The sequence below is a fragment of the Podarcis bocagei genome (assembly GCF_964188305.1).
Source record: "Podarcis bocagei genome assembly, chromosome: 13".
NCBI classification, from domain to species: domain Eukaryota; kingdom Metazoa; phylum Chordata; class Lepidosauria; order Squamata; family Lacertidae; genus Podarcis; species Podarcis bocagei.
Window position 1 is genome coordinate 42,050,058 of NC_138138.1, and position 23,136 is coordinate 42,073,193.

The window sequence follows — 23,136 nt, forward strand, 5'->3', positions numbered from 1 at the left end:
AGAGCCAATCACACTTGAAGGAGGCTGGTGGTGTGAGCTTTTCAGGCATGCAAACAAAAGGTATCAGAAGCAGCCAATCACGCTGGAAGGGCAAGCCTATGAGAATCCTGATCTTTTAAGCAAGGGGAAGCAGTCGCCCAATCTGCTGTGAACGCAGGCTTGCAAGAGACCTGGTAGAGGGTGGAGGACTGCCAATCAAATCTGACTAGCCTGCAGACAAGCAATATAAAAGGCTAAACCATTCCTTCGTTCTGGTGAGGAGGTCTGATCTTGCTAGGGATCTGACTTTTCATCTCCAGGTCCTGTTTTTGATGTGTGTGTGCTTATCTTTATAGTCTGGTTTACAGTGATATTTTCCTGCCTGCCTTTTAAGCTTTTGATAACCTTGACATCCGTTTAAATGTACGACAGTGGCGTAGCGTGGGGGGTGCCAGGGGGGCAGGCCGCACCGGGCGCAACATCTGGGGGGGGGCGCTCGCTGCCTCTGGAGTCGCCGAAGAGCCTCGGGCGCAGGCTGTAGCAGAGCCGCATGTCTCGCGGAACCGACGAGCTGTGCGCGCTTCCCGGCTGAAGGCGCCCGGCAGGCAGCGGCTCTCAGCGCTCGCCGCGGAGGACGCGCCAGGCAGCCCCTCCTCACAGCCCCGCCTCCGCCGCTGCTGCTGCAGCTGCTGGGCCGTTGCATTTTCCTCGCCTCTCTGCCCCCTCCTCCTCCGGGCAAGCGGCGTCGTTTGGGCGGCAGCGCCAGCGGCAACTCGCAGGTTAGGGGTTAGGGGGGGCGCAAATTACGTGCCTTGCCCCGGGTTAGGGGGCGCAAATTACTTGCGTTGCCCCGGGTACTGACAACTCACGCTACGCCGCTGATGTACGATGACCCTCAAAGACATGCCTAGCAAAGAATACGGACTCTAAAGGCACATTAAAACACCCCCCACACCTGAGCAAGTCTTGGCTTCCTCAGGGCCTGGATGGGAAAATGCTTAGGTAGCCCTGTGCTAAGCCCTGCTGAGTATGTAACAGATAAATATATATGTCTGTTAGCTGCAGGCACCAGCACCAACAAAAGCTGAGTACTTCTGAGCGTCTCCTTCATTCAGAGGAGACCTAGGTTTGAATCCTTTGCTCACTGGGTCACCTTGGGCAAGTCGTCTTCAAATATCTCAAGGGCTGCCACATGGAAGAGGGAACGAGCTTGATTCTTCCTGCTCTGGAGGGTAGGACTCGAACCCATGGCTTCAAGTTACAAGAAAGGAGATTCTGACTAAACATCAGGAAGAACTTTCTGACAGTAAGAGGTGTTTGACCATGGAACGGTCTCCCTTGGGAGGTTGTAGACTCTCCTTCCTTGGGGTTGGACTAGATGACTCTCAGGGTCCCTTCCAACTCTATGGTTATGACATTCTAAATCACAACGTAGCCTCAGCGCAGGACCAGTTTTGGGATTAAACAGGGTTACAACTGTGATGGCTAAATAAATAGATTCCATTCCTTCCATCGCTTGGGTATCTTTCCCCCCATCAACATGCCTAGGATTCCTTGAAAACAGAGGGAGCAGAATGTTCCCAAACTTTGAGCCTGCCTTCTGAATCAAGATTGCCTCTGAAGTGCCCTGTGGCTGCTTCTGAATCATCCAGATCTTGGCACTATTGCAGAGGGACGAACCATTTGCCTGGCCTGATAGGACCGTTTGCCCATTCTTGCCAGGAGATGACCTTGGCCTGCGTCTCCTTTCGTCATGCAAATTAGCAACCTGAGCAGCGTTTGAGAATATATGGGGATGCCAAGCATCCAAAGCTAAGGTAGGTTAATTGCCTGAGCCAGCCAGGAATGACACAGAACATCAGTGCAAATGGCTCTGGAGAGGAGCCAGTCATGCGCCCAGCATCCAGCCACATGGTCCAACAGGAAGATGGCTAGAGGAGCCAATAGGCTCACTATAGAATCCTTATATTCAAATAAAAGAGGACAAAAGGAGAGGTGATTGGTTGTACTTGGACTATAAGGTAAAGGCACATGATACAGCAACCTTGCTGAAACTAAATAGGTCTAGTCATGCCTGGATAGGGGATGGTTTCAAACCCTGTGCATTATTATTATGAAACCCTATGGTTAGTAATTATATTATATTATATTATATTATATTATATTATATTATATTATATTATATTCCCTGTCTTTTTCCTTTACATGGGCTCAAGGCATCTTACAGATAAAATAAAAACAGCTAAACAGAGGGGGAATAATTAAAAATAATTTAAACACTAATAAAGTCAACACACACACTATATATGATCTATTTAAAACATACAGATAATCACAATAAAAACAGCACAGCACTAGCCCTTTCATTAAAAGTCTAACTTCTCTAGGGAGGGAGTTTCAAAGTCTGGGAGCAGCCACCGAGAAGGCCCTCTCCAGCTGCCTTGGGGATCTACAGTTGCAGAAAAGTAAATAAATGTGAAGTAAAATTAAACTTTAGCAGTGTTTCGGTAACATGCTTACCCACTGTGGTCTCCTAACCTCCCCTGTAGTATTTCCCCAGTGGACCTGCTGTGATTCTGACTTCTTTTCCTTCTGCTCCTTCTTAAAAAGCTGCTAGCCCTCATGACCATAGAAGAAAATGTTAATAATCAGTGGGCAATGTTGCCAGTGCTTTGCTGTCACTCTTTACATTCCTAGTTGAGAGGATGGGGTGGGCAGCTGTTATTCTTTAAATGGGAAAGGGAAAATATTCTTCCTGTGGCCCGCAGACAAGCAGACAAGCACCAATCCCGCCACAACTCCACCTCTCTCTGTTTGTGCGTGTTCCTTCCCGCCCCCTGCCCCCGCCTGCCCCTTACTCAGAAGTTGTGGGGGGGGGGAATGGGATATGAGAAGGGACCACAATTGGTTTGACATCCGTGGGCCAGTGTTGCATCTTCTGAGGAAAACCAACCCTTTAAAACCATCACAGAACCTTCTACTGCGGAAAGAAAGGAGAGGGGAGGGAAGAGGCGAGGGTTTTTATTCTTATTTATATATTTTATTTTGTCCTCCGTGACCAGGCTGGTTATTTTGGGGATGATGGTTTTCCTGGAAGGAGAAAAGGAATCTGATAGTCTGCCGAGGTGATGTGGCGCTGCCCCCAAGCCACCCCACCCAGTCTCTGCGTGCACACGTGTTTCCAGCACACTGGAAGTGCAAGCGGCTGTTTGTGTGCATGTGTTATTATGTCACTGTTCCAGCTCACTTAGCTGTGACCTTGGACGAAAGGAGAATGCGATGAGAGAGCTTCGTCACAAACTGCCCTCCAGGAGACGGAGCCAGGCACTGGTCCAAAACACAGCTTCTCCCTCCAAATCCCTCTCTCCAATTCCTTTCCCCGTGGTGCCAGGCCAGAGAGCCTTCTCCATCGCTATTCCTTCCCCGCTGCCCTGATCGCCAGCTTTCTCCTGCCTTGTGGAGCAGCGCAAGTGGCAGGGAACCGGGGTGTGTGTGTGTGCTGCCTTCCAAGTGGCTGAGCCCATCTCCCTCTGACTTGTCGCCTCAGGTTAAATCGAGTTTTGGGGGGTTGCACTTATATAAGAAGAAATGTGGCATCTCGGCTGAGAAGGCAGGGCTTTTTTTGGCCTTGACAACTGCTACAAGGAACTATGGGATATGGAATGGGAGGTAAGGGTGAGGGAGACGGACAGACAGACCACAATTTAACTCTTAGTTCTAAGCTGCCGTTCACATAGGAGATAACCACTTCTAGACTTTACGTGGAGCACCCATGATTGACTTTCTTTCCTAAACTAAAAAACCCCGAAATGCCTGCTCCTAGAAAGCCAGCTGTTAAGAAAGGCTATTGTATCCTGCCACATGCCATTGATGCATAAGTTGTTCATTGGTGGTGAATTTATACCCGGCGGTCCAAACACCAGTCCACTTCATTAGTGGTCCTGTAGTCTTTGCTGGGGGGTCTTTGCTAGACCACTAATGAAGCAGACTGGTGTTTGGACCATTCATCACCAATGAACAACTCATGCATCAATGGCATGTGGCAGGATACATTCATTAGTGGTCCTGTAGTCTTTGCTGGGGGGACGCAGGTGGCCCTGTGGGTTAAACCACAGAGCCTAGGACTTGATGATCAGAAGGTCAGCGGTTCGAATCTCCTCGACAGGGTGAGCTCCTGTTGCTCGGTCCCTGCTCCTGCCAACCTAGTAGTTCGAAAGCACGCCAAAAAGATCAAGTAGATGCAGTGGCGTAGCGTGGGGGGTGCAGGGGGGGCTGGCCACACCGGGCGCAACATCTGGGGGTTAGGGTTAGGGGGCGCAAATCCAGGGGTTAGGGGGTGTAAATCCACGGGTTAGGGGGCGCAAATTACTTGCCTTGCCCCGGGTGCTGACAACCCACGCTACGCCACTGAGTAGATGAATAGGTACCGCTCCGGCGGGAAGGTAAACGGCGTTTCCGTGCACTGCTCTGGTTCTCCAGTAGCGGTTTAGTCATGTTGGCCACATGACCCAGAAGCTGTATGCCGGCTCCCTCGGCCAATAAAGTGAGATGAGCGCCACAACCCCAGAGTCGGCCACGACTGGACCTAATGGTCAGGGGTCCCTTTACCTTTACCTTAGTCTTTGCTGGGAGCTGTCACATTGTCATGATTTGGAGGGGCAAAGCAGGACATAACAAACACACACTTCCCGGAATATAGCGGTATAATAAAACGTTGCGGGATTTCAGGAGGAAGTTATGAGACCGGAAACAAAGCAATATGTATGCCCTCAAACTGTTGCACCTGCAAACCAGCCATGAAAGTGAGATTGTGAATAACCACCCCATGCCATCATGAACACAAGTCATCATGACCACACAATTAAAAGGAACCTTGGAGGCTGGGCCTGCCTAGTCCACAAATAGTCGTCGTCGTCGTCCCCCCCCCCCCTGCATTAGGCAACTGTTTGTGGTATTTCTTTTGGGTTCTCTAACCCGACTCTTCGCTCTGGAACGGAAATGAGGCCTTGTGGGATGGAAGTGTGGGGAGCTGGGTCTCCTGGGTTTTCCTTGTAGATCCAAAAGGAAACTGGATACATTTCTAGAAAACAGGCCCTCAAGTTTTCTCCTCAGCTCTAGGAGCCGGAAAGGGGTGTAGCTTCTTAGAGCAAGAAGACATGATTCCTGGATTTCATTGCCAGTTTGAGAAGATTAATCTGTTACTTCTCCCTCTTGGGGTTTTAGACAGTTCTTAATTTTTAAAATGTGAGTTGTGACATTTCAAGTTTGCCTAGTGGGAGCGTGTTCTATGTCCCCCGATCACCCTGTTTTTAATCCCAGATGTCTAGGGACCTTCTCCACACTTTTGTATATTCCACAGGAATCAGTTGACGAAGGGTGGTTAGCAATATTTTTAAAATAAATGAATAGGGGCTGGTTGTGGTTAACCCATAGCAAAGCAGACATCTCTGCATGTGGTCAGCTACAGTAAACTCTTCATTATTGCTTCGCTTATTCCAGGGCTGAGCCTCAGAATTAAAAACGAGGTGGAATGAACCCAAAACATGTAGCAACCACAAACACTCCTCCATCTCTTCCTTCTCACTGAATATATGGCATTTTCCTGGCTCCCCTGGTCATTCCCTTTCTCCCTAACAAACTTTTGCTGAAGGGTGTGAAGTGTGAAGTCTCACACTTGCCCTTTCAATCATGTTTTCTTGGCTTGTTTTCTGCTGAGGACGGCGATTTCGTGTTACGAGATTCATAGCAATGGCGCCTTTCAGAAACCATGGCTATCTAATTCTTCCTTTCTGATGGTTGGCAACATCTCTTACTTGGGCTAGGAAGAGGGGAGTCATCCCAAGCATCTTTACTTTTTATGATGTCGTATGGGCTACGACGAAACTGCTGCTCTGCTCTACCGAAATACAGATAAAGAATCAAGAAGTAAATGCAAGAGGCAAATCATAGAGAAAGAGGGTGGGAAAGAATGAGGCCTAGGAAGGAATATGGATATTTGCAACAGAAACAAGGGCCTGAAATACTGGTTGGGGGAGTCTGCTGAGTGTCTGTGTGCATCTGCTTAAATAGGGGAGAAGCGGCAATTGGGAAAGGTTAAAAGCTTGCTGCTTTCCCCCAAATGGTTCCCCCTCCCACTTTTCACTGTGTAGTGAAAAAATAGCAATTGGCTACATGATATGTGTGCTTGGAAACACACAGAAGAGGAGAGCATCAGGGTATCCTTGAGGACAGAGCCAGGAGGGTGTCCTAACCTGTGGAAATGTTGTCTCTTGGGCAGGCCAAAGACAGCGACGATGAGGAAGAGGTGGTGCACGTGGACCGAGACCATTTCATGGATGAGTTCTTCGAACAGGTAAGAGGAAGAACAGCCTTGAAGGTGTCACAGCAGCATGGTCAGTGGTCAGGGATGCTGAGAGTTGTGGTCTAACATCTGGAAGGCTGCAGGTCCCCCATCCCTGGCATGGACCTTGGTGTGGGCTCTTCTTTGGTCTGTTGTTCTGCTCTCATTTATCTGGTGCTCTGCTTGAATTACAACAGCGTTCGCCAACCTGGTGCCTTCCTGCTTTTTTGGACTACAACTCCCATAAGGGCTGGGGCTGATGGGAGTTGTAGTCCAAAGCAACTGGAAGACACTCGGAGGGGTGAAGGCTGCACTACATATTGTACCAAGTCCTACCCCTTGAGTAATCATACTCCTTTCCGGCTTCTGACATCTCCCCAGGTTTTGCCCATATATTTTGAAGCTTATCTCAACAGTCATGAGATCTTGACCAGTGGCAGAGAACCTGTGGCAACTCCAGATGATGCTGGACTACAGTTCCCATCATCCTTGCCCTTTGGCTGTGCTGGCCTGGACTGATGAGAAATGAAGCCCGACAACATCTGGAGGGCAAAGGGTCCCTCTCCCCTTTCTGTAGAAGCTTAACTTCTTGAGCCATGGCTAAGGGAGGTTGCACTCCTAAGGGAGGTTGCACTGAAATATAGCTTAAGAATCCATGGCTCTATAGGCTAGACTTTGCAAACCCGGTACCCTCCAGTTTTTCTGAACTACAACTCCCATCATGTCCAGGACTAATGGGAGTTGTAGTACAGAACATCTGGATGGCACTGGGGTGGCTGATTTGGCATATTGCAGGCTATACTCGTCACTTGTTTTAACACTTGATGTCTACTACAGTCGTATCTTGGAAGCCAAACAGAACCTGTTCTGGAAGTCCATTCGACTTCTGAAATGTTCGGAAACCAAGGTATGGCTTCCAATTGGCTACAGGAAGCTGCGCCAGATGTTTGGGTTCCAAAAGAACGTTTGCAAACTGGAACACTCATGTTTGGGTTCGGGGCCTTTAGGAGCCAAAACGTTTGACTCGCAAGTTGTTCATCAACCAAGGTATGACTATACTAGTAAATACTGTTGTCTCGTTCATGTGGCAGTTAGCAAACACATTTATTTCTTTTAAAAAACAAGTTCTCTGAGGTCTGTAAAGGGCACGATAGCAGCCTCTTTAAACCTAGGCTTCACCCAATCTCTCTCTCACACAAAAGCAAAATAGGAGGAATGAGGGGAGGGGAGCTAAACCTCCCCTCTTGCCTGCTTCTTCTTCCCCCCAGCCCCTCGTCTGAAGCATTTCCCCCTTGGTCAAAGAGACAGACCACAAGGGAGTCAACGGTGAGCAGGGAAGCTTACACCCCCTCTGAAAACTAAACCCCCTCACTCAAAACACATTATTTAATGATCAGGGCAGACACAGATTTAAGGAGACCAGCTGGCGACCATCTAGGGGTTATCTCCAACTTAAATTTCCTCAGATTCAGGGGTGCCAACTTGAATAAAATATTGGGGGGGGTAAGCCCTGACCTGCATAATCAATCACAAAATGTGTCACATGCACACTATTTGAATGGCCCATCAATTTTTTGGGGGGGGGGCTGGTCCCCTCAGATATTTTATTGGGAGGGCCAAAGGGACCTCAGCCCCTCGGAGTTGGCTCCTATGCTCAGAGTAGACTTACTGAAATTAACGAACCTCAGTTAGTTGTGTTTATGCATTTCAATGGGTCTACTCTTGAGTAGCATTGGATACAACCCTGGGTTTCAAAGCGTAAGGGAAAGAAATAGTTTTCGAAAGGGGTGTCTGTGTGAGGGAGGGAGGGAGAGATTCTACAGTTTAATGTTTCCTCTTGTTTTGGGTTTGGTACGTCATTCCTCAGCCGTGCCTGAGCCTATTTGCCTCTGAACAATGAGGTCCTTTCACGCTGGAGAGCTCTTGCTTCATTATAGAGTCTGAGAACCCGTAAAGAGGTCGGTTTTGTGCAGCAATACATACTTCCAGCTCCCAGACCGCTGTGCGGAAACCAAATGGCTGCCAGGATTAGAGAAGGTGGCCACCCTTGTTCCAGGTCCTCTCCTTCCCACTTCTTCGGAGACTGCTTTTGCATAGGAGACGGAGCCTACGAGCCCCCTATGCCCTGAATTAACTCCTGCTTAGACACGTGCCTGGGATCTGCACGAGAGCGGAGCGCATTAATATTCAAGCAGCATGGCTTTTAGTATGCAAGTGCATCTTGTTAATGATTCTATGCAGCCTCTGCGATGCGCGGGCGTCAGAGGTGGAAGGATTGGAGGGGGGGAGGCAGAGAGATGCCACCGGGATGGCAGCCACCCACAACTGTGAAATCCACGTTCGCTTGTTGGGTCTTGTTCACAAGTCGCAACTCGTGGCTGAGATCATCGCACTACACCCCGGAGAAATCTTGCCATTTCTCTGAAGCAATTCCGCAGCGTGCTGTGGCTGCTTGCAGGAAATCCATGCCTCAGACAGCTCTTGCCTCTCTTTCCTTTGAATTCCAAGTTCTATTAAAAATAAAAACCACCTACAGCCCACTCACCCTCCCTCTCTCAAATAAAGCATACAGATTGCATCATTTCATGCAAAATTAGCAAATGTTGTTGCGTAGCTTTGACCCAAGATTGTAAACATTCTTGCAGTCTTTTCCGGTGGGTGCCTGGATTCTTATCAGCCTCAGCACTCATCAGGGAGTTAGTTACCAGTGAGACCCATAATTAACGATCCAATCTTATTTATTGCTTTTGTGGCCCCCCTTTTCTCTCCAGTGAGCTTGAGGCGGTGTATGTGTCCGTCCCCCCCATTTAATTCCCACAACAACCCTGAGAGGTAGATTAGGCTGACAGGCAGTGACTGGCCCAAGGTCACCCAGCGAGCTGCATGGCAGAGTGGTGATTCGAACCCTGGCCTCCTGGGTCCTAGTCTGAGCCTCTAACCACTACGCCACACTGGATCAATTTGTGGACATTTGGGCTCAGGCTACATATGATAGTGGAAGACCCATCTATTTAAGACCTGGGCCTGCCCCTCTCCTGCTTAGACTGGCAGCTTCCCCCAAAGAGAACTACTAAATTGGTGGCTGCCTCCCTGAAACCTCATTTATGAAGTCATTTTCCCTCAGCTGTGCTCTAGCTCTGTAAGTGGGTCTGTAGGGGAGGAAAAGCCCACACGGGGAGAAACTCTGGGGAAGTTAAACAATGGATGGGGATTCTTATACCCATGAACTCCATATGTCCTACAAATCCTCTTAGTTCACACCCCTCTTTATACACGACTGAGGCAGACCTGAGTTCGAAAGCTGCACTCTGTTCCAACATAGAATCATAGAACTGTAGACTTGGACGGAACCCTGAGGAATATGCAGCTGTCCCATCGAACCTGAAACTGTGATTCCGCTGCATGAGGGAAGCAGGGCTGGCCCAGGATTTGTGATGCTTGATTGAGGGGCACCAGCAAAGCTATTGTCTGTCGTGGGCGAGTCGGCTGCAGATTTCAGGACCTTGGAGAGCGTCTCCTGGTAGTTTGCCTCCGGGCCCCGTATTTCAACTCCTTTCTTCAGCACAGTGCTCCCTGGTGGCCATGCTGAGGCCTTACAGTCATTTAACTGAGGAAAACTACTCTATCAGACCGACAAAAAGGTATTTAGGGAACATTTAAGTCAGAGTTTCCCAAACTGTAGTTCATGGACCGCCAGAAGTCCCCAAGCTTCATTCAGCTGCTCTGTGACATGTCTGCATTAAATATTCCTATTGCTTTTTTAATTGGCTGATTTGTTTATTTCTTATATTGCATGTTATTGTATTACGGTCTGACAAAGAGATCATAGTCTCAGTGAACCGTAGCAAAACTGTCAGTGCAAAGAAATATTTGTTTTTATTCATTTATAAAAAATATTTATATACTGTTGTTCATTAATTTAAAAAATCAGAGCGGTTTTACACAATTGCACATAAAACAATGAAATAAAGAGCATTTTTTAAAAAAAACTTTAAATCAGTTAAATATTATGGACAGTTATATTATTAATTATTTTAAAAAAATAAGCAGAAGTTGCCCACTGTATTGGCAGATTATTCCACGATCCTGGCCCTATGGCACCAAAATCTCAGTTCCTTGTTGTGAAATAAGCCTCACCAACTCAGGGAACAACCATTGACACTACTGCAGATGATCTCAGTGGTTGAGCTGAGATATAGGGTTCAAGCAGTCCCTGAGGTACCTTGGACCTAAGTTGATCAGGGCATTGATGGTGCCAGAGGTACTTCCCCCCCCCCCCCGCCTGATGCTCTCGCTCTGCACATGGCAACATTCAGGCGGAATGTGAAAACAAGGCCTGTGTATCGCTCTCTCCTTTTCCCGCCTCTTTGGCTCCTTCATGGAATCTCCTCCAACCCTAAGAGTTCTGTGGCTCCACGATTGGCTAAATGCAGCACAGAGGACCCGTATTGACCATGGCAGCCCTGGGTCACTGTATCAATTACTTAGCGGTGGGCGTTCAAGGAACCACAACAGGAGAGAGGTCCCATGCTCGCTTCTTGCCTCCCTGTCTTTCCCCAGGTAGAGGAGATCCGCGGCTGCATTGAGAAACTCTCGGAAGATGTGGAACTGGTGAAGAAGCAGCACAGTGCCATCTTGGCTGCCCCCAACCCAGATGAGAGTGAGTGGAACACCCAGAGGCCCACGTCTAGTGATGCTGTCCCATGGCGCTTGCACACGCCCCGTGCCACACGTGAATTTGCCCAAGATGGGTGCGCAAGGCTCTCTCTCTAGATCCTGCGCAAGGATGAAGGCAAACAATGCATGTGGGGGAACGGACACAGTTCAATCATCTCCCGGGTCTGCTGTCAAAACACTCCCTCCATTTATTTATTTTTGCATTTTCCTTGTAGAGACCAAGCAGGAACTGGAGGATCTCACAGCTGACATCAAGAAGACTGCCAACAAGGTGCGCTCCAAGTTGAAAGGTAAGAGCTGGGTCTCCCCAACATAGAGTTATTATATATATCTATATGACCGAAATTCCAGAGGTAGCATTGTAACCCATTTACGATGGAGTGGAAGGTTCGCAGGCTATGGAGGACTTGCTCACAAACTTATTGACAGCTGCACGAACTATTATAGCCAAGAAGTGGAAGGGGCAAGCAGAATATAGAATAGAAGAATGGTATAAAGAGGTGTGGGATATAGCTATTAATTAACACGTGCCATTCTTCTTTTTCTTTCATCTTTGGCGATCACTCGTAGCCGAGTAAGATTGTCTTCCATAAACACGGTTTTAACAATGAGTCCGTAAGTAACTGCGGAGGCCAATTCTGGACCCACACGTCCTTCCACAGTGGGTACATTGGTTTCTGGGCGGGAGTTGATCATGGTGTGGATTTGCCAACTGTGCCTTCCTCTTAGCACGTTTCTCCCTTGCATCCTGAGTTTGAGTGTCTTCAAAGCCCATGACACCTTTGGTAAAGGCTGTTCTCCAACTGGAGCGCTTGCAGGCCAGTGTTTCCCAGTTGTCGGTGTTTATACTACAGATTTGCCTTGAAACAATCTTTAAACCTCTTTTGTTGACCACCAGCATTACGCTTTCCGTTTTTAAGTTTGGAATAGAGTAGGACGGGGAATATGCAGGAGAAATGATTCTGAGGAGATATGGAGGGCGTTTGTAGAATTTGTACTGTTAAAACGGAAAAGAGGTCAAACCATCGCAAGCCAATGGGAAGCCGGACAGCATTCCGGAAGGTGGTCCCCACTCTGCTCCGTGCTGTTTTAGCGTGGTGCACAGGAGCTGACCGAGCAGGCGGTGGGGGTCCATGGGTCAGTTAAACGACCTCCATGGGCCGCTTGTGGCCCATGGGCCTTAGGTTGCCGGCTCCTGTCCTAGCCCTTAGGTAGCTTTGAACCTGCAACTTGGCAGCTCACCACTAGAGGCAGCAGCAGAAGAAGCCAGAAACTCCAGGCTCTGACCCAGACAGTTCTTCATTCTCTGCTAAAGCTGCCCTGATCTCTTTGCCCTTGTCCTCTCTACAGCGATTGAGCAGGGAATCGAGCAGGAAGAGGTGCAGAACCGATCCTCGGCTGACTTGCGGATCCGGAAAACGCAGGTACTTGTCTTCATCACATATATTGGATTTTGCCTTATTTCTCCTTCTTCTCCCCCACCCTCATCCCCAAAGTACCTATATTTAAAATAAATTGCATGCTTTGTTTTTTTAAAAACTTTCTGGTTAATTGGGGGCGCCCATTTAGCTGACCAAATTGTTTTTAAATCCATGCATCTAAACCCTGGGGGGAGACCTGCAGGATCAGGCCAATGGCCCATCCAGGCCAGCATTCTGCTCTCACAGCAGCCAGCCAGAAGCCTTAGCTCATTTGTGTAACAATTTCCCCTCCCCCCCCCCCACACGCACCATTCCAAAGGTCTGTGATCAATAGGTATGGGTCTTAAATTGAAACAGGGGAGTGGAGGGAATGAGGGGTACGGCCCGCTCTCTTTGGTGACTTCCTCTCTGTCCCAACATGACTGACTTCCCATTTCACTGCCTAGCACTCGACCCTTTCCCGCAAGTTCGTGGAGGTGATGACGGAATACAACACAACCCAGTCCAAATATCGAGACCGGTGCAAGGACCGTATCCAGAGGCAGCTGGAGATAAGTACGTTAATTCTCTCTCTTGTATATATTTCCTGCCTTCCCTCCTTAGGTCTGGCCTGTTAGGTACGTTTCCCCCTAAATATTGAACTCTCCGGCAATCTAGGAAGGTGGAGGACTCTCCTTCATGTCGGTTAGCTTTCTGTCAGGGATTATTTAGCTGAGATTCCTGCATTGTCTGGGGGTAGTCAGAATGACCCTTGGTGTCCCTTCCAACTTTGCAGTTCTGTGATCCTACAATTGCATTCATCCAGTAACTAGTGAGGAAAGAGCTGAAATATATGACGTTAACGATAAGGACATAAGAAGAGTCCTGAGGATAAGGCCAAAGGCCTGCCCCCCCCCTTCTCTCCCTGAAACAATTTTTTATTTGGTTTTCCAAAATATAAACATACAAGAAAAACAATTCCCAATCTACTAATTCTCAAGATTACTCTGAATCTCCTGACTCCGCCCCCATCCCATCCTATTGATTCTATTTTCAACTGCATATCAATACTTCTCCCATTTTTCATCTTCCTAAATTATCTATACGTTCTGTTACATTACATGTGTCTTTAAAATCCTGCTAATGCTTTGACCTGTTTACAATGATTTTGTATATACATTATAAACATTTCCCATTCTTTTTTAAATTTCTTGTCTTCTTGATTCCCGAGCTTCCCGGTTAGTTTTGCCATTTCAGCATATTCCATCAACTTGATTTGCCATTCTTCTCTGGTCGGGGTTATCTCTTCGTTTCATCTCTGGGCTAGTAGCATCCGAGCGGCCGTTGTAGCATACACAAACACTTCCCTCTGGTCCTTTGGGATCTTGGCAAAATGTCCAGAAAAATCCGGACATACGGCAAAAAAAAAAAAAGCTCAACAACTTTTCTGTCCGGATATTCACTTTTTGGAATATTGCAACCCTACCTTATGTTGGGACACGGGTGGAGCTATGGGTTAAACCACAGAGCCTAGGACTTGCCGATCAGAAGGTCGGCGGTTCGAATCTCCACGACGGGGTGAGCTCCCGTTGCTCAGTCCCTGCTCCTGCCAACCTAGCAGTTCGAAAGCACGTCAAAGTGCAAAGTAGATAAATAGGTACCGCTCCGGCGGGAAGGTAAACAGCATTTCCATGCGCTGCTCTGGTTCGCCAGAAGCGGCTTAGTCATGCTGGCCACATGACCCGGAAGCTGTACGCTGGCTCCCTTGGCCAATAAAGCGTGATGAGCGCCGCAACCCCAGAGTCGGCCACGACTGGACCTAATGGTCAGGGGTCCCTTTAGCTTTACCCTATGGTAGGGCCTGAGGACAACTCTCCACACTTGCGATTCCTGACAACTAGCATTCTGAGGTATCTTGCCTCCAACAGTGGAGGCAGAACATATAGTAGCCACTGATAGCTTTGGTCTCCACGATGAAGATGAGAGTGTTACCGAGCATGTGCAGAGTGGCTTTTCCTCACTGCCTTGTGATGGCCGCTGGCCTCTTATTATCTGAGATCAGGGGCCTGGGCTCACACAACAACCTCGAGCAGGCGTGAACACTGAAGTGCGAGGAGCTGCCACACACCAACCCATCCTCAGTTATACTTTGTTGCGGCTGTTTTTTTGTAGCAGCTGCCTTTGCCTCATAGGGGCAAGTAGCCACTGTGGGTTTTTAAAAGGCAGAGCTGCTGTCTATAGCTAGGTGCTTTCATCCTATTCAATTATTATTATTATTATTATTATTATTATTATTATTATTATTATTATTTCATTATCTATACTTCATCCATCTAACTGGGTTGCCCTAAAAACTTCCCGATAGAGGGCTGCTTTCAGATGTTTTCTAAAGGTTGCACAGCTACTTCTCTCCTTGGCTCGGGGATTGCATAAGTCCATACCCTTCAACATTTCTCTGATGAAAATAGGAACATTCTGGGGTCAAATCAGAAACTGGGACGGCTTCTGTAAATCCAGGACTGTCCCTGGAAAATAAAGATACGTGGAAGGTCTGATGCAGCTTCCTGCTTCCATTGCTGGGCTCTGTTGAAAACAGCTTCTCCATGCAAACCAGGAAGTGACCTCTCCAGACAACAGAGCGACTCTTCTTTTCTTATCTCTGAGACTGCGATCTCCTGAGTGACACGGACACCATTAGGCAGTTGAATGCACATCCGTACTCAGTCCGTTTCCCTCCCTTCCACACGACCCCAGCTGCTAGCAACCCACGCTACACCACTGGGCTGTCCTAAAAGCATATTCTCCTGCCACCCTCTTGCCAGTAGTTGCACGCTTCACTGGTGGACGGGAGCCTGCTCACTTTTACATGAACTGGAAACAAGGAGATCAAAACAAACAATATGCCAGTTTCCTCATTGGGAGGCCAGGGTGCGAATGCTTTGTTGAAGCGATAAGGTGATGCCGCGGGTGGGGACTGTATTATAAAGTGTGGCAATTCATCATGGCTTTGGTCTTCCCTTTTTGCAGCTGGCAGGACAACAACTAACGAGGAGCTAGAAGACATGCTGGAGAGTGGAAAGTTGGCAATCTTCACCGATGACGTACGTATCCCAAGCATGTCAGACATGGCCGTCTTGTGGTTCCAAGCTTAGGAAAAGACAAGGTTGGGGTGCTCTGCTAGGAAACTGCACTGGGGGTCCTTGGAATTTATGGGTCGGACTGGGAATGAAGTAAGCAGGTTCAAGGAGGGGCAGAATGTCAACCCCAACCACTGATATTACAATGCCCTGTTCTTCCCTGCTTCCCTTTATAGTCATAGGGAATAGAAGTTTGCCAACATATCTTAACATATAAGAAGCAGGCTCTCCGGGTTCCTCCTCTTAACCTCTTTGGTCCATTGTTCTAACAGGGATGGGGCTCTAACTTGGGTGGGTGCTGTTTTATTTGGGGATGGGGTTCTTTAAAATTGTTTTCAAATGTTTTATGTTAATTTGTATACCGGGGTATTGTTTAGGGGCTTTTGTTGGGAGTGTACTTTTTATTAGTTTGTATACATTATAGTACTGTTAATTGTTTTAATTATTTCTATCATGTATTTTGTGCTTTTATATTGTAACTTTATGTTGTGAACCACCCTGAGACCTACAGGTATAGGGTGGTATACAACTTTTAACAACAACAACGACAACAGAAGCTGTGGTTCTTAGGACAACAGCCACATTTAACAAGTCTATGTGGTTCTGTCTTTCAATCTGTATCACTGCTTGTCAATTTACATTGTTTACTCAAAATGTGGGATGGAGGCTTCCCCAGAGGGTTGTGGGGACATTGGAGTGCGGGAGTTTTCCTTAGTGCAGAATTCTGTCTGTCTGTCTGTCTGTCTTTCTTTCTTTCGTCTTGACTCGTGTTGTTTCCTTCAGATCAAAATGGACTCACAGATGACGAAGCAGGCCCTGAACGAGATCGAAACCCGGCACAACGAGATTATCAAACTGGAAACCAGCATCCGGGAGCTTCATGACATGTTTGTGGACATGGCTATGTTGGTGGAGAGCCAGGTACGGCCGCAGGGTCAATGTGGAGCTGTCCTTGAAGACGCTGTGTGAGTCAGTCAGTTCACAACGCAGCAGCGAGACAACGGAGAGGGACCAGGAGATGGGATCATATCATACCCCGCTTGGAAACCAATTCCAGTGGCTCCCTATTCCTTACCTTTAACACCCTGCATGGCTTAGGACCCCAGTGCATTCTCCAGCATTGACCCACCTGTGTTTCTGGGGTCTCCATATGAGGCCCGTCCATGGGTGCTCCCACCATCAGAAGCAAAATGGCTGGCAGTGATAATAAAAAAGGCAAAAATAAAAATCTGGAATCTTGAACAGGAGCACTCCACACAGCAGTTCTAGGTCTTGCTTATAAGTAAATAAATAAAATAATTTCATTGGGGACTACAGACTTCATCACACACACCCCTCAGAAGTCAGTGCAGAGGGATCTCGGTGATTCAGTATAATAGCTTCAGTATCTGTAATTCTAAAATTTTAAAATGAGAAGTCTCAGGGCTCAGTTACCTGGAAACTTCTCTCTCTCTCTCTCTCTCTCTCTCTCTCTCTCTCTCACACACACACACACACACACACACACCTTGCCCTGTATTCTCAGGTGAGTGGCTCCTCTTTGCTAAGAAAGAAAACTTTGTACATGTTCAGAAGCACATTTTCCAAGCTGAGCTCTGACAGCCAACCCCCCCTGCCCCCAACTAGGATTTCATGTTTGTATCCCTTTGCTCAAGTTAAACCTTGGCTGGGAGTTATTGTGTGTGGAGTACTTCACATGAAACATGTACAAACCAAATCAATGAGCACAGAGGTTTGGGCTTTAACTGGGAAAGACTTGGGTTCAAAACCCATGGAGCCATAAAAACCCATTGAATTGTTTCTGGCTAGTTGTTGTCCTGAGCCTCGCAGGGTTGTTGTGGATATGTTAACCTTGGAGGAAAGAGTCAGGATGATCAGATTATCAGCCATAGCCGTTGACTGAATTAACTCGCCTTACCTTCACAAGTCGCCACTTTCTACCATTTCAGGGGGAGATGATTGACCGCATTGAATACAATGTCGAGCACTCCGTTGATTACGTGGAAAGAGCCGTCTCTGACACCAAGAAAGCTGTAAAATACCAGAGCAAGGCTCGGAGGGTAAGTAGGAGCGGTTGGGACACGGGGCAAGGAAGGCAGAGAGGGGCTAATGTTCCCCTCTAGGCGCAAGAGGCAGTCAGGAACCTGGAATGAGTAAAATGGGTTGGAGAAGGCATGGCTGAGAACGGAAAACTGAGGAGTCAAGCCAAGTTCAGAAGAAGGGGAGATCTAAGAGAAAATCTCCACAATTAGGAAATTATCTATGGATTCCAGATTCTTTGGGAGCGAAAAATAAAGTGGGTACAGTGGCTTCTGTGGCATATTTGCCACATACAGTTGTACCTTGGATCCCAAACTCCCTGGAACTCGGACGTTTTGGCTCCTTAATGCCACAAACCCAGAAGTGACTCTTCCAGTTTTCGAACATTCTTTTGGAACCCAAACGTCTGATGGGGCTTCCACAGCTTCTGATTGGCTGCAGGAGCTTCCTGCAGCCAATCAGAAGCCGCAATTTGGTTTTGGAAGTCGAATGGACTTCCAGAATGGATTCCATTCGACTTCCAAGGTATGACTATAATTTTGAACCTAAGTGAAACTGCCTTACTTGGAACCAGACCTTTTCTTCTCTTTTGGTACTATCTCCTCTGACTCCAATGCTTCAGAAGGAGGAGTTTCACAGCCATACTAACCGAAACCCTTTTAAATGGAAATGATGGTGACTCAGGGGTGGAGAATTCCCTCCAGGCCTATCTGCCCTGGCCCTCAGGAGTCTCGCAAGGCCGCTCATGCCCCTCACTGACCATGCACCACTCTCTCCTTGACTGCTTCTGCCAGCCTGGAATGTGTCATTGAACTGCGACAATTGTTTCTTGCTTCCTTGGATGGAGTGAGTTGTGTGTCCATGTTGTGTAGAAAACTCTGGCTTATGGCATGTAGGCGATTGTAGACAGGTAAGAGTCGTAGGTCTTGCTCCTCCCACTTCTGCGTCTAGCCCCTCCCACTGCTGACGGGTGGCCCCCAGAAGCCTGTCCATGAGGAAATGTGGCCCTCAGCCTGAAATTTATTTATTTGGTTTTTTAAAATTAAATTTCGATAGCTTCCCCACCCCTGTGGTAACTAAACCAAATGGGTTTCTTTCCCCTCTGTTCCTTATTTATTCCTTATAATATTGTTAGGTTGCCTCTCTTGCAAGTCATCTGACAGTACATAACATAACTGTTTATAAAATCGAGCAACTATTTTAAACACCACAAACTGACAGCAGTTAAGAGCTTATTATAGCTCTCGGCCGAAAGATTTAAAAATACATTTCCACAGCATCAACCTGAAATCATCAAGGAAATGCATGTTGGAATGAGTAAGTTTTTTTTACAAGAAGAAACAGCTCATTTAGAAACCTGAATAGAAAGGGCTGATCATGTATAAACAGGTGAAGAGTTTCATAGATTTGTGGCCAGTATTAGGAAAGCCCTCTCCCTTGCGTCCTGCAACTTGATTGACCTTCCTTGCAGGCATTTTTATATGCAACTCTCAAAATTTTATGCACACAGACACTGGAGAATTAAAACAGTTAACAATTATCATAGGGACAGAACTGGGATTAAGGTTGTTTTTAAAGGAATCTATGAATACAGTCCTTTTACAATAAGGCTATCAACAAGGGCTCTTGCAAGGAGCCCTTGATTAAAATCTGTGTACTCATCCTAAATCACACATTTATCAGAAATGTTGGCCTGTGGATCACAACAGGCTTCAGCAACCTTCGGCCCTCCAGATGTTTTAGACAACAAAGTCTGAAAGGGGGGGTTATAGGCAGTGTTGAGTTTGGAGGTACCAATTGGCCAATCGCCAAGGGTTGCCTAGTAGTTGTGTTGGTGACGCTTTGCAAACCCCAGCAATCACAGCCTCATGCCTTTGCCTGCACAGCTTGGTTTCAGACCATGTGGGTCAAAAGAGGTCAGCAGACATCATTGTTATATCAGGTGATTGACAGGTGGGCAGCCCCACCCACCCATAAAACTTGTCCTATGCGGTGTGAGGAAGATAAGGAATTTGCTCACCAGCCAGATCCTCTCCACCCTCCCCAGGCCCATGTCTGATACCAAGCCATCAGCTTTGATGGCATCTTACAGAGCCTGAGAGGTGGGAACGAACTTTCGTTCTAAAATAGGCAAGGGGGAAGCTGACAAGTGCAGAGAGAAGGGAGGCTGGCCTATGGAGGAACGCAGTGGCAAGTACTGAAAACCTGATGGTGGTTGGGAATGAGGACAAAGGGGATAGTCATAGAATCAAAGGGACCCTGAGGGTCATCTAGTCCAACTCCTTGCAGTGCAGGAATCCTGTCCACAGCCATCCTTGGGCGGACGCGAACCACCAACCTTCTGGTTAATAGCCAGATGCACTGACCCATTGCTCCATAGCCAGGATGGCCAAAGGCCAAGATGGAAATTAAAGATTTTGAGGAGGCATTCAAAGTGAGGATGGAAGGGAGTCTACTTCTTGGTTGCTGTGTTGGTTGGTGATATCAAACACCATTTGTGATGGATAGCTCTGCCCTGGTCCATTCTCTGGTGGCTGCCACTCAAACGCACGTGCATGGCCTGGTATAGGCCTTTCCGAACCTGATGATTTCAGACTACAACTCCCATCAGCCACAGCCAGCCTGGGTGTTGTAGTCCAAAACAGCTGGAGGATGACAGGTCAGGGAAGGCTGGTTTGGTGGGTCTACAGCCACCAGTCAGTTCCTGGGCTTCCCTTGCATCACAGCCACTCGTATTTTGCTGAAAATGTGTTGCTTCAATTGTGTACTGTGCAGGAGTGCACAACATGGCGGCCCACAGTTTGAGACTCAACGCCTCGCCTACCACAGCCTGTTACTAATGCTCGTTTGTCTTTCTTTCCTCCCCTCCCTCCTCTCTCTCCTTTTCCGTATTGCTCCATGGATTTTCTTGGGTAATGTAGAAGAAAATTATGATTATAATTTGTTGTGTGGTTCTCGGTATAGTACTGGCCTCCTCCATTGGGGGCACGCTTGGGTTGTAAATTAAAGCAAAAATAATAATAATAATATTATAATAATAATTTAAAAATTGTACATGCAGTGGATATAACAGCACATGTTCCAGCTACCTATAGATAAAAACAACTTTATCGGGTCAGCAAATCTAAGTTTGTTGTTCAGCATCATCTTTCTCATCCATTTTTACTCATTTGCTGGACACCAGGGTTCTGCCCAGAATTTCCAGAGATTCTGGGCCTCAACCGGGTGTCTCGTAACCGCACCTCCTCTCCCCTCCCCTCCACCATGGTCCAAAACGTGTAATTCCTGCCCACCCCGGCGATTTCCCCCTTCATATCAATGGTTAACCCTGAGGGAAGAAATGGTTCGTGGAGCTCTTTTCCTGTCTCAGCGTGGGAAAGGACCCGGCCACGAATCGGGCAGTCATCTCCAAACGGGCCGTTGTTTAAAGTGCTAGGACAGGAGAGATACCTGAAAGGGAGGGGGGGAATAGGCAGAAGCATTAATGCTGGAGTACTAGGCACTAGCGAGGGCCGCGATCTAGCGCACAGCTGTTTGGAACATACTCTGTTGCACGCAGGGGTAGGGTCTGTGTTCAGGTTCCCCCTCATTGCCTGTAGAAAGGGAATGGTGAACGGTACACCTCGCGCAACTGACAGACACTCCCTTTTCATATCTGGCAATGGGAAACCTTGGGGGAAACAGGCGTTTCCAAAAGTAGCATTCGTTGCAAGTACAGTCGTGCCTTGGTTCTCGAATGCCTTGGTACTCGGACATTTTGGCTCCTGAACACCGCGAACCCAGAAGTGAGTGTTCCGGTTTGCAAATGATTTTCAGAAGCCGAACGTCCGTCGTGGCTTCCACAGCTTCCGATTGGCTGCAGGAACTCCTGCAGCCAATCAGAAGCCGCACCTTGGTTTTTGAACCGTTTCGACTCCCGGAATGGATTAAGTTCGACTGTATTCCAAAACACACACAGACACACAAACAACAACAACAACCCTGAAGTTTTCATTCTTAGGTACCTGGAAAAATTGAGTCAATTCTCAGGGCACAATCTGTTCATCTGCTGCATCTTCTTCCTTGTCCGTCCGTCTTCCCCACCTTGTGTGTGGCTCCACAGGCAGAACTTTCCTGCCACAGGACCCAACCCCATCCCTTGCCGCTGTCAGAGAGCTGCCCATGCCTGGCAGCATGTGTAAGAGACTAACTGGATCAGCCCCTCAGATTTCAAGAATTATCATGGCGCTCCAGGTCACTTGGGTAGCAGTAAATCGAATCGTTGCATCCAAAAGTTCCTGCTGCTCTAGCTTCCAAAGACACTCAGTGTGGACTACGGCCACGTTAAATTGGTGTGTTGATAACGACCACCTTTTTAAAAGATTGCCATATCAGCGGGGAGCAAGCAACGTGGCAAAGCTCACATATCAGCACAGTATTATCAAGCAATATTTGCAGCAGCCAGGAATCTGCTTTAGGGGCGCTAGGAAAGGGAATGCTCCCACGTTGGGCCGTCAGGAAAGCCGCAGATTTTGCTCCTCTCTTACCTCAAAACTTGTGATGCGAATGTACCCAAGACTAGAAAACAGAGACTGTGGCGTCCAGTCGCCCTGTTTCAACATGCGCCAGAAAATAGAATTCTGAACTACTGCTAGCTCATGACTGTGACCAGCCACTCTGCCATTCTCCCAGCCTTTGCACATAGGACTGGATTATTAATTCAGTTCATTTGTATCTGGCAATAAAAGAAAACCAGAGCAAACGACGCTCTTCTGGGCTTCAAATTAGGACCACAACTAGAGGTGACGTTAGTCGTACACTTTGTCCTGGTGTGCATGATGTTTTAAAAAATCATAAATAGCTATTAGTAGGAAGGGGGGTGTCGGAGGATGATCAGGGCTGTGGAGTAGGAGCTTTAACCATTTGCTGCTGCCACCATCTCCACTGGAATCAGGTGCCTTGAGGGCCTGCTCTCTGCAGTGGGACGAAAGCCCAGCAACCAGTGGGTGCTTCCCTCCCACTGCAGACATGTGGGGAGCAGGGCAGTTCCACTCAAAACCATTGCCATAGTCCTTATCTGGCCCAGTGAGTATTTATGTTTATTTTCAAATATCATCCACGCCATGGTCTGCCACATGACTAATGTCGCATCTGCCTTGGACCTTCGTGGGCCAATAATGCCACCTCTGGGGCTGCAGTGCTTGTTTAGAAATGTCCCACAAAATGCAGAGTGTACCATGTCAGACTGCAGGGGAGTTCTCACATTTTGAATTCTTCTTCATTAACCCCCCCCCAAAAAAAACACCTCTCCCTGCCAATGGAAAACTAGTTTATAGGTTTCAGCTTAACCTCATCTCCTCCTGGGTGTGCTCGTTTTCTATTTTCAGAGAGATTCTGAGAGGAGGAGAACCTTCTAGAACCTAGCCCCCTCACTTGCATGCTGACATGGATGGTATGGCTCCAGGGGGGTCTTGCTGGATGTGGTGGTTTTGAACATGCAGTTCAGCTCTGAGCGATTTCGAATCAGAAACGGAGACGCCTGTCTTAGTAATCCACTGCCAGAAATCAGCTGTTAGCGAAAGGG

General features: G+C 47.7%; 1 protein-coding gene across 1 annotated transcript in view; it reads left to right on the forward strand.

Annotated features, from left to right (window-relative positions):
- The window catches only part of STX1B (syntaxin 1B), a 58,381-nt gene extending 35,544 nt beyond the window's left edge, over positions 1 to 22,837 (forward strand). Inside the window, exons 2-10 of the mRNA XM_081165948.1 lie at positions 6,257 to 6,331; positions 10,880 to 10,979; positions 11,212 to 11,286; positions 12,347 to 12,420; positions 12,864 to 12,972; positions 15,424 to 15,497; positions 16,317 to 16,454; positions 17,483 to 17,593; positions 20,495 to 22,837. Coding sequence (XP_081022074.1) covers positions 6,257 to 6,331; positions 10,880 to 10,979; positions 11,212 to 11,286; positions 12,347 to 12,420; positions 12,864 to 12,972; positions 15,424 to 15,497; positions 16,317 to 16,454; positions 17,483 to 17,593; positions 20,495 to 20,575 — 837 coding nt within the window. The 3' untranslated portion in view covers positions 20,576 to 22,837. The remainder of the gene's footprint in view (positions 1 to 6,256; positions 6,332 to 10,879; positions 10,980 to 11,211; positions 11,287 to 12,346; positions 12,421 to 12,863; positions 12,973 to 15,423; positions 15,498 to 16,316; positions 16,455 to 17,482; positions 17,594 to 20,494) is intronic.
- Positions 22,838 to 23,136: the final 299 nt, after the last annotated feature.